Genomic DNA, 15,243 nt, shown 5'->3' with positions numbered 1-15,243 from the left:
GAAGGCCAGACAGCCTGACCCTATCAAGGACACGCAAACTGCTTTCTATGGCTAGAACTTAGCACCTGGAGGCCAAAGGGGTAGGAGGGCTGGGACTGAGGAGAGGAAGGAAAGAGAGAGATATGGTGAGAGGTATGGCCAAAGAGGTTCCAGGTCATCGAGGGCTTGAATCTATACTTAGAAATTAACTTGAGGACAGAGGAGAGAACCATTGAAGGGCTTCTGGTAAGGGAATGATGTGATTAAATTGTGTTTTTAAAAGGTTAATTTGACTTTAATATAGAGGATGAATTGGAGAAGGCCACTCTGGGGACAAAGATTGATTAGTAAGTCATTGCAGTAGACCTGTGGAGAGGTGATGAGGACCTGAATCAGGGCAGCAGGGAGAATAAAGAGGGACGTGAGGAAAAGGAAAAGATGCAAGAAATGTTAAGGAGCCTAGGGACTTCCCTGGTGGTCCAGTGGTTAAGGCTTCATCTTCCAATGCAGGGGGTGCATTAGCTCCCCCACCTCTTTGATCCCTGGTTGGGGAGCTAAGATCCCACATGACTTGGGGCAAAAAAAACAAAACATGAAACAGAAGCAATATTGTAACAAAGTCAATAAAGACTTTAAAAATGGTCCACATCAAAAAAAAAATCTTAAAAAAAAATGTTAAGGAGCCTAAAATAATGGGTGAATACTAGTGCCATGTGTGACAAGAAATACAGGAGGAGGGACTGAGGGGGATAATAATGAGTTCCATTTTCCATTTTAGAAATGTTGAGCTAGAGGTGCTTGCAAAATAAGCAGGTAGAGATGTCCAGTAGGGGACTGGATATTTGGGTATTGTGCTCAGTGAGAGCCTTTAGGCTAGAGATATGTATTTGGGAGTCATCTGCTTGCAGATGGTAGTTGGACCACAGGAGTGGGTAAGATTACTCAGGGAAAACAGGTGAAGAAAGAAGAGAAGAGGCCAAGGACAATGTCCCAGCTGGGGTTCACAGGTAATTAAAGGTTGGGCAAGGCATGTACAGCCAGCAGAAGAGATGGAGAAGGAAGAGGAGAATCAGTAACAGGTGATATCTCAAAAAGCAATGGAAGAGAATATTTCAGAAGGAAAAAGGCAGCAGTGACAGATGCCACAGAGGTATCAAGTAATGTCACGATGGAAAAGGTCCATTGGATTTGACAAGAAGAAGGACTCTCTGTGGGACTTGTGCATCTTCATTTCTTGTATATAAAGGTGGATCAACGGTGCCTGTCTTGGGGAGAGAAAAGGATAAGGTGGGGAACACATGAAGGGAAGGATCTCTATTCCAAAGAAACCTGAATGCACTTCTAGTATAGCATATCCCGTGCTGTTAGGATTGCTTACAGGTTGAGCCAGCCCATGAGATTGTGAGCTGAACTGCATAGATACATACAGTCCCACTGCTCAGAGGAGACCCTTGTTAATAATTTCATTATAAATTCTTTTAGACTCTTTTTCTCTGTGTATAAACAAATATATGTGTTTGTTTATATATATATATATATACACACACAAATGTAATTTTAAAAATAAATATTGGCTTATACTGTGCATGCTCTTCTGAGAACCTGAGTAAAGTAATCATCTTTCCATGTTACTACACATAGAGCTATTGCAGTCTTTTTTTCCTGTATTTTTTTTTTTTTTTTGCGGTATGCGGGCCTCTCACCGCTGTGGCCTCTCCCGTTGCGGAGCAGAGGCTCCGGACGCGCAGGCTCAGCAGCCATGGTTCACGGGCCCAGCCGCTCTGTGGCATGTGGGATCTTCCCGGACCAGGGCATGAACCCGTGTACCCTGCAGCGGCAGGCGGACTCTCAACCACTGCGCCACCAGGGAAGCCCGCTATTGCAGTCTTTAATGGCTGCCAAGTATTCATTGTTTGAATGGACTATAATTCATTTAACAGATTGGACCCTTAATGGTGAGCTTGTAGGTTGTTTTTAACTTTTTGCTGCTGTACACAGTACTGTAATGAATATTTTTATACATAAATCTTCTTTGCACACTTTGGCAGGGCGAGTGTAGGTTAAATTCCAGGGACGGTGTCTCATTCATGTCTGTATCCTCAGCACCAGGCATTAAGTAGGTGCTCTGTAAAAGTATTAGAATGCCCTGAATTTAGGTCTTTGAGGTCCTGCAGTGTCTCATTTACCTTTGTGTTTTTACCATCCACAACAGTGACCAACAGCACAAAATATTGTTTTCTGAGTGAATAATCTCAAGGATATGGAGAACTCCAGCCAGAAAAGGAAAGTGTTGAGTAGTGACTTCAGCTTTAAGTGGCATGTGTTTCAGAAGCACCTCACTAAGCATCGCTAACTAGGAAGCACCTTGAGATATTTCTAATGAGGGCTCTGCATTCCTCCCCTTCACCTTCCTCCTTGTGATGAGTGTTGATGTACTTCTTTCCCTGGTCAGTAGAAAGACTAGATAAAAATTCCTGGGAGATAATGGGATAGAGAGGGAAGTTAAAGAATCTTGTCTTCCCTTCAAAGTTACTTCCAGGATGCTCTTCACAGAACCTTTAAAGCAGGGACAGTTTCTTGTTCAGCCCTGCATGACTAGTACCTAGCGTACCTAGTACAAAGAGTAGGCCTTCAGTCGACATGTGAGGAGTAAATAAATCAAGCAAGTGTTGAGCTATGCAGTTGGTGTGATCTGAGAAATTTTCTAAATGTTTTGACCATTTTCCCCAAATTGAATTCTTTTCTATTTCCTTTTGTTCATTGATGCCTCTTTTATTATATATTAATTTTTATATACAATAGGGTTTGTTCCTGAGCTTAATTAATTAATTATGGCCGCGTTGGGTCTTCGTTGCTGCGCACGGGCTTTCTCTAGTTGTGGCAATCAGGGACTGCTCTTTGTTGCAGTGCGCAGGCTTCTCATTGCGGTGGCTTCTCTTGTTGGTAGATCACGGGCTCTAGGCGTGCAGGCTTCAGTAGTTGTGGCACATCGGCTCAGTAGTTGTGGTGCACGGGCTTAGTTGCTCTGCAGCATGTGGGATCTTCCTGGACCAGGGCTTGAACCCGTGTCCCCTGCATTGGCAGGTGGATTCTTAATCACTGCACCACCAGGGAAGTCCCCTGAGCTTCACTTTTTATTCCACAGATCTATCCATCTGTTGTTTTGGTGCCAGTCCATATAATTTTAGTTGCTTTATAATATGTTCCAATAGCATATAAGGCTAGTTATACCTCATAATACATAAGAGTATTTTATGCTATTACCCATTTGTTTTTCTAAAATAAGTCTAAAGCTATTTGGATGTATTCTAATAAAAGCAGCCTACTAAGATTTTTTTATTGTAATTACATTAAATCTACAAATTAATTTCTATATTGACATCTCTGTACTGGTCTTTCCATCATATAATATGGTATATTTTCCCCTTTCATTCAAATTTTCTGTTATATATTTTAGTAAAAACATATGTATTTCCTCATCTGGGTTTCTCATTCCCCAACATTTACCAAACACCCACTCTCCCAACCCCCTCTCCTGCCCCTGTTTTCTGCTGGAGATCCAAAGATAAACGTGTGACAGCTCTTGCCCTCAAGGAGCTCTCTTTGGTGGGCAAGAGAGATAACTGATCAGATAATTACAACTAATTATAATAGTTATTGTGATGAACAGGAGCATGAGGTGCTAAGGAAGCACAGAGGAGAGGTACCAGCCAAGACTGGGGGTTATTATATTAAGGAAGACTTCCTGGAGAAGGGGACTCCTGAACTGAGTCTTAAAGGCAGAATGTAAGTTAACCAGATGAAGAGAGAAGAAGGAATAGTCCAGGCAGACAAAATGCTCATTGGAGTATATGTTCAAAAGTAAAGAGGTGAGAAAAATATTGAAGTGTCTTAGGAGCTGCAAGTAGCTAGAGTATCGATGACAGTGGGGTAATAGCTGGAAATGAAGCTAGAAGGTAGATGGGAAGTTGGCAGATAGTGAAGGTACTTGTGTGACTAGATAAGAATTTGGATACAGGATTGAAAGATTTAAGTGGTGGAGTGTAATGGTCAGATTAATGTTTTAAAAAATATCCCTGAAAGAGAAACGAATAAAGTTAAATAAAGGCCACTCTAGCTGCAGTGTGGCAGGTGGCATTAAGGGTTCCAGACTTTGGCTGAGAGGCCAGTCAGGCTGCTGGAGTCATCTGGAGGCGACATGCCCTAAGGCAAGGTCAGTGGTGACGGGGATGGAGTTTAAGAGTGGTTCCAGAGCTATTAAGGAGATAGGCACATACACAAACAGCACATGGGCATGCAACCCCCTCTTGTTAATGAGTTGCTAGGTGGTTTATGGTTTTTACTAGTTTAAGCATGATTTTCCCCCTATTATACTGACTGTTTATTGCTGACATAAAAAAGCTATCGATTGTTTTTAAAAGTGTACCTACCTTATATTCTAATACTTTTTGAACTTTAATTCTAAATGTTTACTTGATTTCTTTGGCTTTTCTATGTGTTTATTTTTATCTAAGTACTTTTGCATATGATATTTTTTGACCCTTTCCTCTTTTTCCATTTTTATTATGAAAATCTCAAACATTCACAAAAATAAAGAGAATAGTACAAACCCCCATAGGCCTTTCACCTACATTCAGTAACTATTAAGGTTTGGTCGCATTCACTTTATCTTTCCCTTTTTTGTGTTTTTGTGCTGTTACTGAAGTATTTTAAAGCAGAATCTCAGACCTTTTGTCATTTCAGCTCTACATACTTCAGTATGCCTCTCTAAAACATATGGATCTTTTCTTACATAGCTACAATGCCATCATCGTGCTCAACAAAATCAACAATAATTCTTTGATATAATTTAATAACCAGTGTATATTCGTATTTCTTGTTTATATCAAAATATATTTTAATTGGTTTATTCCAGTCAGGATTTGGATCACACATCACATTTGATAGTTTGGACTCAAAAGACTCTTTTAATCTTTAGCAATCCATAACCTTACTCCCTTTTTTTAAAAGTGCCATTGATGATTGAATGTTGTCCTGTAGAATGTCCCACATTCTGGATTTGTTTCTTACGCTGTAATTTAACTTATTCCTCTGTCTCTCATATTTTCAATAAACTGGAGGTTAGCTTTGAATGACTAGTTACTAGGGTTACGGTTCATCTTTTCCTTGGGAGGAGGGTGTAAGACTACTTCATAGGTAGGGCTGTGAAGTGCTACCTCTATCTGATAGTGCCACTCTTAGGGATGCTAAGATTGATCAGTGGAGATGATGACACCTCATCTTTCCATTGTACATTTCCCCATCAACTTTTCATTGACTGATTTCATCCACTGTTGATTGTCACCTGAATGAATTATTTCATCATGGGCCACAAAATTTTTTTAAATTCTGTCAATTTTATCACATTTATTAGCTGAATAAAGACTATTCTGTCAATAACTAGGACTGTTTGGTTGTCCTGAAATATAATATGTACTGAAAAGACAAGATAAATGCTTAATTCATTTTCTTTTATTGCAATTTTTGGATTAAGGAGTTGGTACCTTAGGTGTTCCATTTTAAGTATCTATTGATCGTGCTTCTGTTTTATGACTTATTTCATTGGCTAGCCCAGTGATTCTCCCCCAGTGATTATCTTGTTATCTCAGCCTTTGAGAAACAGGTCTTCATTTGCACAAGAGCCTTTACATCCTTAGGTGTGTGAATGACTTGCTAAGTGCCACACATTAGTCCTTCCAGTTCTGTACCTTTCAGAAGAATACAGAACAACCTTTTCTTTGGTTTCTGTTCTCTTGTTCCAGGTCACGCTGTGAACAAGATGCGTCAACACTCAGATTCAGAAGTGGCTTGTCTTGCCAGAGAAGTTTACACTGAGTGGAGAACTTTCATTGAAAAACACAAGGATAGACCTTCTATAGAAGTCCGAAGTGATTCCAAAACCGAGACATTTAGGAAAAACGCCCAGAAATTACTCTCGGAAGCCTTGGAATTGGAGGTAATGTCCTGGTTGGAATGTGATGACTAGGTACTCTGGGTTAAATGACCTTCATATTTTCATAATGAACTTTCATAGTCTTAAGTGCTATGGCTTTATTCTAACTTTTTTTTTTTTAAAGGTTCTGGATTTGTAAACGTTCTGGGGGACAGTATTGTATAAAGAGTACAGGCTTTGGAATTAGCAAGACATGAATTAAAACCCTGGCTCTAGTATGTGCTGGTTGTGACACCTTAGGCAAATCTCTTAACATTTCAGAGACTTGATTTTTTATCCGTGAAATGAAGATTATAATTCCTACTACCTAAGATTATTGGAAAGATTAAATGAACCATATATACAAAAGAATAGGACAGTGCCTGGTGGTTAGAAGTCACTTAATGAATGTTGGTTCCTTCCCATTTAAAATTCTTACCCTAACAAATACCATATGATATCACTTATATATGGAATCAAAATATGACACAAATGAACTTATTTACAAAACAGAAACAGACCCACAGACACAGAAAACAAACTTATGGTTACCAAAGGGGAAAGGGGTTAGGAGAGGGATAATTAGAAGTTTGGGATTAGCAGATAAAAACTACTATATACAAAATAAATAAACAACAAGGTCCTACCGTATAGCACAGGGAACTATATTCAATATCCCATAATAAACCATAATGGAAAAGAATATGAAAAAGAATATATAAAATTGAATCCGTTTTCTGTACACCAGAAACTAACACAGCATTGTAAATCAATTCTACTTCAATAAAAATAAATAAATAAAATTCTTTCCCTTTCCACTGAAGCAAAAATTCTGAGATGGACTCTGTTACGGAATATCAATGGCAAAATACATAGCTGTCTTTTGAAAAGACTGTACTCCATTTTCGGTCAGCACTCATACCTTTAGTTCTAATGTATACAGTTAGAATGGTGTTCGTGGTTTGAGGTACACATGCTGGAAGAAGAATTTTTGCTCATTAGCAATAGTATTAATCATCATCAAATAAATCTTATAGGTCAATTAATATTCTGGAAAAATCAGACATATAACATCCATATTTTTTCCTCTTCGCAGGGTATCCCTAATAATGTATCCTTAAAGAATAACTTAATATTATTAACAAAAGAAGCAATTCAGAAGTCTGATTTAAATACCTGATCTGTCACTGCATTCTCTGAAAAAATATTTTAACCTTTCTATCTGTTATGTATCCACAAAAGAAAGGCAAATCGGCTTGTGGTATATTATTTACTTTTAAAAAATAAAGTTTGGGGTTTTTTAATACAAACTTATGATAGAAAATGAAAAAATATGGAAAGGAAAAATAAGATCACCATTGAACCTACCATCCAGACATAGTCTTGTTAACATTTTGGTGCATTTCCTGTTTGGTAAATTATTGTAGCTCTTTCTTTTTTTTAAAAAAAAATTAATTAATTTATTTATTTATATTTTTGGCTGTGCACGGGCTTTCTCTAGTTGCAGTGAGCAGGGGCTACTCTTCGTTTCGGTGCGCGGGCTTCTCATTGTGGTGGCTTCCCTTGTTGCGGAGCATGGGCTCTAGGCACGCAGGCTTCAGTAGTTGTGGCACGTGGGCTCAGTAGTTGTGGCTCGCAGGCTTTAGAGTGCCGGCTCAGTAGTTGTGGCACACGGGCTTAGTTGCTCCGTGGCATGTGGGATCTTCCCGGACCAGGGCTCGAACCCGTGTCCCCTGCATCGGCAGGGGGATTCTTAACCACTGTGCCACCAGGGAAGTCCCTGTAGCTCTTTCAATGAATACTGGGCAAGTTATGATTATCCCAGACTTATTAAAAGCCAATTATGTACCTACTGTTCCATAAGATATTTTTATTGATTATTTAAATAACATTGCGGAAAATTGACAATTATTCACATTTATGTTGTATTTTTAATCTTGATCAATATCAGCTAGTGTCATTTTGTATATACTTTTCTGTATATTTTTATTCTTATATTTATAATTTTTAATGTCTATTTGATGGTTCAGTGAATTAATATACTGTGTTTGCTTAACTTTTCCCAAGGAAATATTAATATGAATATTAAGCCCTTGGAAGAGAGAAAAAAAATATGAAGGTTGTAAGTCTAATTTTCTGGAGTATCGGTTAGCCAACAAGACTCGCTATTTGATGTTTTAAAAGAAGTTTATTTTTAAAATAAACCAAAATTATTGCAGAAACATAGAGTGTGGGTATATAATATGTAGTTAATGTGGTGGTAAATACCAGTTCCCTGTGGTATCTTTTTAAGTAAATGATAATAATGAAGCTATGCTTGTAAGGATTAATGAGCAGTTTGCCTGCTATATTAAACTCAATAATAATTATCCTTTTAGTTTATCCATTAATTATCCTTTAACTGGCACATCAAGTGGTAAGCACTCAAGTGTTACAAAGCAAAGTTTAAAAAGTGATACATTCGTTAGTGCTTTCCAGTGTAATTGGAAAAAATATCAGATTAAGCATAGTTGAATGGTTTTGTTCCCAAAGAGTAAATTTTAAAAATTAAAAGTGTGCATCTTAGCCATCTTCCTTGGCCGAAGAAAATCAATCTGTTTTCCCTGCATAAACAACATTTTATAGTATTTTTTTATCAGTTTGGTATGTCAGAAAATATAAATACAAACACTTTGTACATAAAGTTAACTCTTAGCACCCATCATCATCTGAAACGTTTTCATATTAGGGCAAATCAGTGAACCATCTAATCCAGTATCTGGTCTTTGACAGTAACCAATGTTGAGTGCATTCAAATCAGACATCAGATCTCCATAAATGTACTATATCAGGCAGTAGTAAACCATTGGATAAGTTATTGGCCCAATAACTAAAAAGCTTTTGCAATTTGATCTTAGCATGTGTGTTTTCAAATCCACTCATTACATTTTTATAGAAAATAATGTTTCTATGTTATTTGTTTGGTCTTATCCTTTAGTAGTGAAAGCCACAGATAAAGAATATACACACACAGCCCAAAAGTGCATCTCTTTATTACTCTACACATCTTGCTTTCCAGATTCATGGATTGTTTCCTTGTTCTTGGAATAAAGGAATAGATGAATAAAATCTCCATTGTTGAGACCCACACTCCATTCCCCTTTACTTTCTCCCTTCCAGATCTTCTTTGTTCTTCCCTGTCTTTTAGATCTTTCCTCATATGAACATCCCCTGTGGTGTCATTCTCTTACTTCCCCTTCCTCATTATCCACTCTCCTTCCTACCTCACGGCCTGTGATCATTTTCCTATTATGTCATTTTAAAAAAATGAATCTGATTCTCAAAGTGAGCCTGTTATCGTTAAGAGTTATGAAACACTGGCTGGTTGGCCCAGTTGGTTGTCAGATGGTGCTAATGAGATCCAGGTCAGGGGTACATCCCCATATGGGACTGTTAGTTTTTTCTTTGTTTAATGGCCTCAGACTGTACCTCTGGCTTTGACCAGCTCTTTAATAAATGTATTCAAGTGGTCAAAAAGGAGTGTGAGTATATATGTACAAATCCAATCATGCTATTGGAAAACTCATACAAAGTTTGCTTCTAGTGGGTATTCAGTTCACCAAATGTTTAGTTCTACTACTACTAGTGCCAGAGGAGAATGAAAACATGAATGAGTTGCAGTCCTTATCCTAAGAAAGCTTACTGTCTCCTGCCTAAGAGTCTGTAAATGACTGACTAAATACGAGGCAGGATGAAATATGTCTGAAATAGTGTTACTAGCAAGTGGTATAAACACACAAAGGACAGAACAATGAAATCTGATGGGGAAATCTGGGAAGCTTTCATGAAAAAGACAGCACTTGAACTGGCCTTTGTAAGAGTGGTTGGATTTTGCTAACTAGAAAATACATATAAAATAGAAACATATTTCATATGCTATGTATAGGATGTTACTAAAAGAGCAGAAAAGGAGGGAGGTATACATGGGGAAAGAGGAAATTCATTTCACAGATGTTTACTGAGCACTTAATATGTGCCAGTACCTATGCTACTAGGCATGGGGAATTTAGAAGTGGATCCAAAATGGTACCAGCCCTGCAGGGGCTCACAGTCTCTGAGTGAAGTAGGCAAATGAATAGTCACAATACAGTGTGGGAAGTTCTGCATTTAAGGTATACACATGAAGAAGAGCTTCTTCCCTTGTTTTTAAAGAGCTTAACAGATGTGGCAGACATCACTAATTGATTATGGCAGCATTTCTTCTGAGTCCAGAATCCTTGATGAAAGACAGCTCTGGGTGGATGTGTTTTATATCTTCACCCAGCAATTGCCAGTTTGTCCAGGATTGGACAACTGAATAACACATACTCAAATCACAGGTACAAATAGATAAGGAAGGCAAATCAGATTCTCTGTCTCTGGGAAACTGAACTGGGAAATACCAAGAAGCAACAGTGGGAGTTTTGAAACAGAAGAGATATTGGAGGAGTTATGAGGAAGCAGAAGCTATGGGTAGAGATGTGTAGAATAGGGGGAGAGAATAAGGCAGTTAGAATTGATAGTAAGGCAAATGGAGAGGAGGAAAAACATTTGAAAAAGAGACCAGGCAAATCATGAGAGACACAGAGAAAGGATATGGTCCGTAAATAAATCCCTAGGTTTCTTACAGCATTCTTGTTCCCATTCATACACATGTATTTCATAGTAAAACCCCTTTTTCTCAAAGTCTCAGTAAGACTCTGGTCCTTTCACCCAAAAGGGCTTACCTAAATTACCAGATTAGGACCCATTGGGAAGGACTCTCAACTTGGGTAGGTTTGGATTATCCAAAGGCAGTTATAAGGTAGGCATTCTTCACTTTGTTCAATGAACATGTTATACACAAGGATGCATGATGAATCATTTTCCCTTATGATTTACATTTTAATATTACAAATGTTTTTCTTCATTTCTTCATTCCGATTGACCTTCATTTAACAAGAAGCATGCATGAGAATTGCTAGCTACTTGCTTCTTATTCCCATCACATTGCTGGTATAGCACCTATCCTGCTGCCCCTTGGTTTTCTGTGTACATGCCTCTCCTTTCTAGGCTGTGACTTCTTAGAGGGTAGGGGGTCAGGTGTTTTCTGCTTGGGTATCTCTAATACCTAGATCAGACCATACTCAGAGTAGCGACTCAATAACTATTTGCTGAATGAAGTATGAATAAGTATCCAGTTCTGTGAATTTCAAGGCACTCTCAAGGTTCTTTTTTATATATACTACAGTTTGATGGAATGGCCATGACTTATTTTTGCAAATGTACACATACCCTTCTTCCCCTAACAACCACTCCCCTCAAAAAAAGAAAAAAATTTTTAAAAAAGCCTTTTTTCTTGCCTGTCGTATTAAGTGAATCTCTAAACAGTCAGTGACTAACCATCCTCACACTGGGACGAGGAACCCTCATGGGGGTGAGGAGCCTCTTTTGCAAATGTTGCTGGACAAATGCTGGGCAGACGGCCAGCCACCCTTATAGCCTTGTAAAGTAGTCTGGTACCCGGGCTGCCTCAGGCTGGGGGCTAGTTCAGTGCCCACCCAGGAGGCCATGAAAAGCTCAAGGAGTCTGGGTTCTGGAGAGCCATGGCACCACGTCCACTCACTCCAGCACCAGCCTTGGAGATAATCAGTCAGTCACCAGGACCCCAAACTTCCCTGAACACCTTTTGTCTGTTACACCTAGGCAGATGTCTGGACCTGGATGTTCATTCTCTCTCTCCCTTTCTCTTTCTCTCTCTCTCTCAGTCCTGTTCTGTTCCCTGCGTGGTCATTTCTTCCAGGTTTCTTTATTATATTCATTTTGGTCTGCTGGTCTCTCTCTTTTGTTCAGACACTTATCAAATGTCCGGTGATCCTTTTTTTATTTTGGTGCATTTTTTCCTTAAACTTTTCCTTTTTAAAATATATGTATAGGGCTTCCCTGGTGGCGCAGTGGTTGAGAGTCTGCCTGCCGATGCAGGGAACACGGGTTCGTGCCCCGGTCCAGGAGGATCCCACCTGTCGCGGAGCGGCTGGGCCCGTGAGCCATAACCGCTGAGCCTGCACGTCCGGAGCCTGTGCTCCGCAATGGGAGAGGCCACAACAGTGAGAGGCCCGCGTACCACAAAAAAAAAAATAAAAATAAAAAAATAATAATAAAATAAAATATAAGTATAGTACATATATGGAAAAGCACACAAAAGATATATGTACAGCTCACTGAACTCATCACCAAGGAAGTGCCCACCTCACCTGGCCTGATCCTTCTCATTCTCCAGCTCTCACGTCAAATGCCATTCCCTCCTGAGGCCAGGAGCTGCCCTCCAGGGTCGGGTCCCTTTGCTGTAGCTCTCTGCCCCAGAACTTGCTCATATCCTCTTTCCCAGCCCTCGGTACACTTGCAGTCCCTGTTTCTATCTGTCTCCAGCCAACCCGTGCTCTCTGTGGAGTCAAGAGCTGTGTTGACCTTGTTCACTGCTCTTTCCTCAGCCCAGGCACATAGTGCTGAGTAAGTATTTGAATGTGTGGTAGGGTGGGGAGGGAAAGAGTTGAAGGGAAAAAAGCAAGTGAGAGAAATTTGTTTCCTGTTTTCAAGGAACTCACTCTCAGGGAAGACAAACTCAAAAAAATAGATCATTATAATATGTTATGAAAATGACTAAGGGAAGCTCGGGACACTGTGGCAGCCCCAAGGGGAACTTTCAGTCCTTTAAACTAGGATTTGCTTTTTTGCTTTTTGTTTTTTAGCTAAGCTTTGACACACAAATAGGAATGAGTTTCCTAGGGAAATTGCACCTTGCTGAGGAAACGTGTACCTGCGCAGAGGCGTAGAGGTGTGTAAAAGCAGCTGAGGTTGTTCAGGCTGGGCCAGGGTCAGGACCAGGGAGGCGAATAGTGAGCGACGCACCTGGAAAGGAACGAAGTGAGGGGGTCTCTAACCAGCAACCCGGTCTGGCCTGGATCCAGATCATGTGGGCAAAAGTCTCAGACCTGTCCTGCTTTCATTAGGCCTGTGACTTCAGGAGGGCTTGGGCCTGACCCAGACCACCCCAGAATTGCCACAGGTCCTATCCTCTAGGCCCCTTTCTGCTTAGCTGACCCTGCAGAGGTCTCTCCAGACTCAGCTGGTCTCTCTGAAGGTTAAGGGGGCAGTGAGTATGGTGAAAGGGAAGAAACATGGGTGTTGGAGTCGGGGGCTCCGAGTTAGAGTCCCAACTCTGCCTCTTAATAGTTGTAAGATCTGGAGCATTCCTTTACCTGTGAACCTGTTTCCTCATCTATAAAATGAGATAGTAGGAGTTGTGAGCAGTAAATGTGAAAAGTGATTTATAAACTGCTTTACACACATATTAGGATCCAGACCCATTGTTTTTAAAATGCTGTAAGGGGTTAAAAGTCACTTAAAAAACAAACAAAAAAGTATAAACTGTTATACTGATTTATTATCCTTGGTCTTCGTTTCCTGGTTGGTAAAGTACAGGGCCCAGGACCCAGAACCCACTGCTTGGTTCAAGCCAGTTTCCTGTTATAATGGCAAATATTACCACCCGGCAGGGGTTGTGAATGAGGTCCCTGTCACAAAGCACATGGCCTTGTTCCTTAATTGCCAGGGTGGAATTAATTTGCTCTTCCTGTTTCTTTTGTGACAGGAAGTAGATGTCTTTGAATTTCAGTTGATTAATGGAGGCCTCTGAGCAAAGTGCTCCAGCCTCTCTTGCTTTTAATCCTTATGCAATGCAAGGCCCTAATTTGATAATTTTGCTGTTTTTTCAGATGGATCACCTACTGGTTGAAAATATTGAACAGGAAACGTTTCATCTCTGCTCCCGCCTCATTAATGGGCCATACCGGCGGACAGTGAGAGCCCTGGTCTTCACATTAAAGCATCGAGCTGAAATCCGGGCTCAGGTGAAGAACGGCACGCTGCCAGTCGGCACGTTTGTACAGACCCACAAAAAATGACCTGAGCATGGTTCCAACCCTGGGCTGGGCAGAAAGGAAAATGGGCCTTTCTCTGCCATTCAAAGACTCTTTTGAGTTTGGGCGATGGCTGATGCTGGCGGTGCTGAATTTTCCCATGGTGCCATTCCTTCAGACAGAGGATACAGAGAGCCCTGGGAGACAGACCTGCAGGAAATGCTTCATTAGCTGGAGTGCGCTGGTGCTGCCTAACAGGATGCGCGCTTGCTGTCGCTAGGAAGCGCAGTACGGTTGCCATCACCCAACACAGTGAAAGGGTGACGGATTCCACTGTGAATATGCCAGGGACACCTCTAAACTTCCTCCGTGTCAGGCAGGTGAAGTTACTACTTTATTTTGCCACCCTGCAGGTAACTGAAACTCAATTACCACAGCTGCTCACTCAGTTCCATCCCCCTGAGTTTAGATAGCTCCAGTGCCTCTCAGAACTCCCCTGTCTGTACTCTTTGCTCTACCCCAGGGGTGAGCCTGCCGGAGCCCGCCAACTACCCCTTCTTTCCAGAACTCACTTATCTGAACGTTGCAGCTCTCCCTGGAAGACCTGCGTTGGTCTCCAGAGCCCCCATGCTGAGGCTTCTAATGAGGAACTGTCCTGAAGCATCCCCACACCTTGGGGTTTATTTGAATATGTTGGCTCTCTCGGTTTAGGGCTCTGTAGAAGATACATAATGAAATTGCTCTTGAAATGAATTACTGTAGGAGAAAAATTATATACATATGTATTTTCAAATGAAATACCCGTATATAGACTTGCTTGAACAATTTTGTAAGTGATATTTGCTTTTTTTAAAAAGTAATAATAAACTGGGGCTTTTTTGTCCCTAAAACCAAAGGTATGGCTTGTTGACTGAAAAGTGTTTTGGGTTGAGAAAGAGTATAGTTGGTGAAAATAAAGAATGATTGGACAGGAATCTGAGGGAGATAGCAAGACCCAAAGAAGGTTTTTTAGGTTAGGGGAGACTGGAGCATGTTTGTAATCTGAAAAGAAGGAGCCAGTAGAAAGGGAGAGATTTAGGGAATTCCCTGGCAGTCCAGTGGTTAGGACTCTGTGCTTCCACTGCTGGGGGCCCGGGTTCGATCCCTGGTCGGGGAACTAAGATCCTGCAAGCCTCGCAGCGCGGCCAAAAAAAAAAAGGGCGAGAGATTTAAAATCCAGAAAAAGAAGAGATGGATTAAAAAGGAAGGACACCCTCTCTCTCACACTCACACACACACTCAGCTTTTTTCTGACACTCTTTTGACAGTAAGTTGCATACATCACAGATCTTTACCCCAAATGACCAATAAACAAGAAATGATGCTTAGGGACTTCTC

At 40.5% G+C, this 15,243-nt stretch overlaps 1 protein-coding gene across 3 annotated transcripts in view; it reads left to right on the top strand.

Annotated features, from left to right (window-relative positions):
* The window catches only part of TCEANC2 (transcription elongation factor A N-terminal and central domain containing 2), a 37,685-nt gene extending 22,924 nt beyond the window's left edge, over positions 1-14,761 (top strand). For all 3 annotated transcript variants that reach the window (XM_060139989.1, XM_060139991.1, XM_060139990.1), the window contains 2 exons: positions 5,781-5,974; positions 13,723-14,761. In XM_060139989.1, coding sequence (XP_059995972.1) covers positions 5,781-5,974; positions 13,723-13,911 — 383 coding nt within the window. In that variant the 3' untranslated portion in view covers positions 13,912-14,761. The remainder of the gene's footprint in view (positions 1-5,780; positions 5,975-13,722) is intronic.
* The last annotated feature ends 482 nt before the right edge of the window (positions 14,762-15,243 follow it).

This window comes from Lagenorhynchus albirostris, chromosome 2 (assembly GCF_949774975.1).
Source record: "Lagenorhynchus albirostris chromosome 2, mLagAlb1.1, whole genome shotgun sequence".
In the NCBI taxonomy this organism is placed as follows: Eukaryota; Metazoa; Chordata; class Mammalia; order Artiodactyla; family Delphinidae; genus Lagenorhynchus; species Lagenorhynchus albirostris.
The sequence above is the reverse complement of the archived record's forward strand: the minus strand, read 5'-3'. Positions and strand labels throughout refer to the sequence as shown.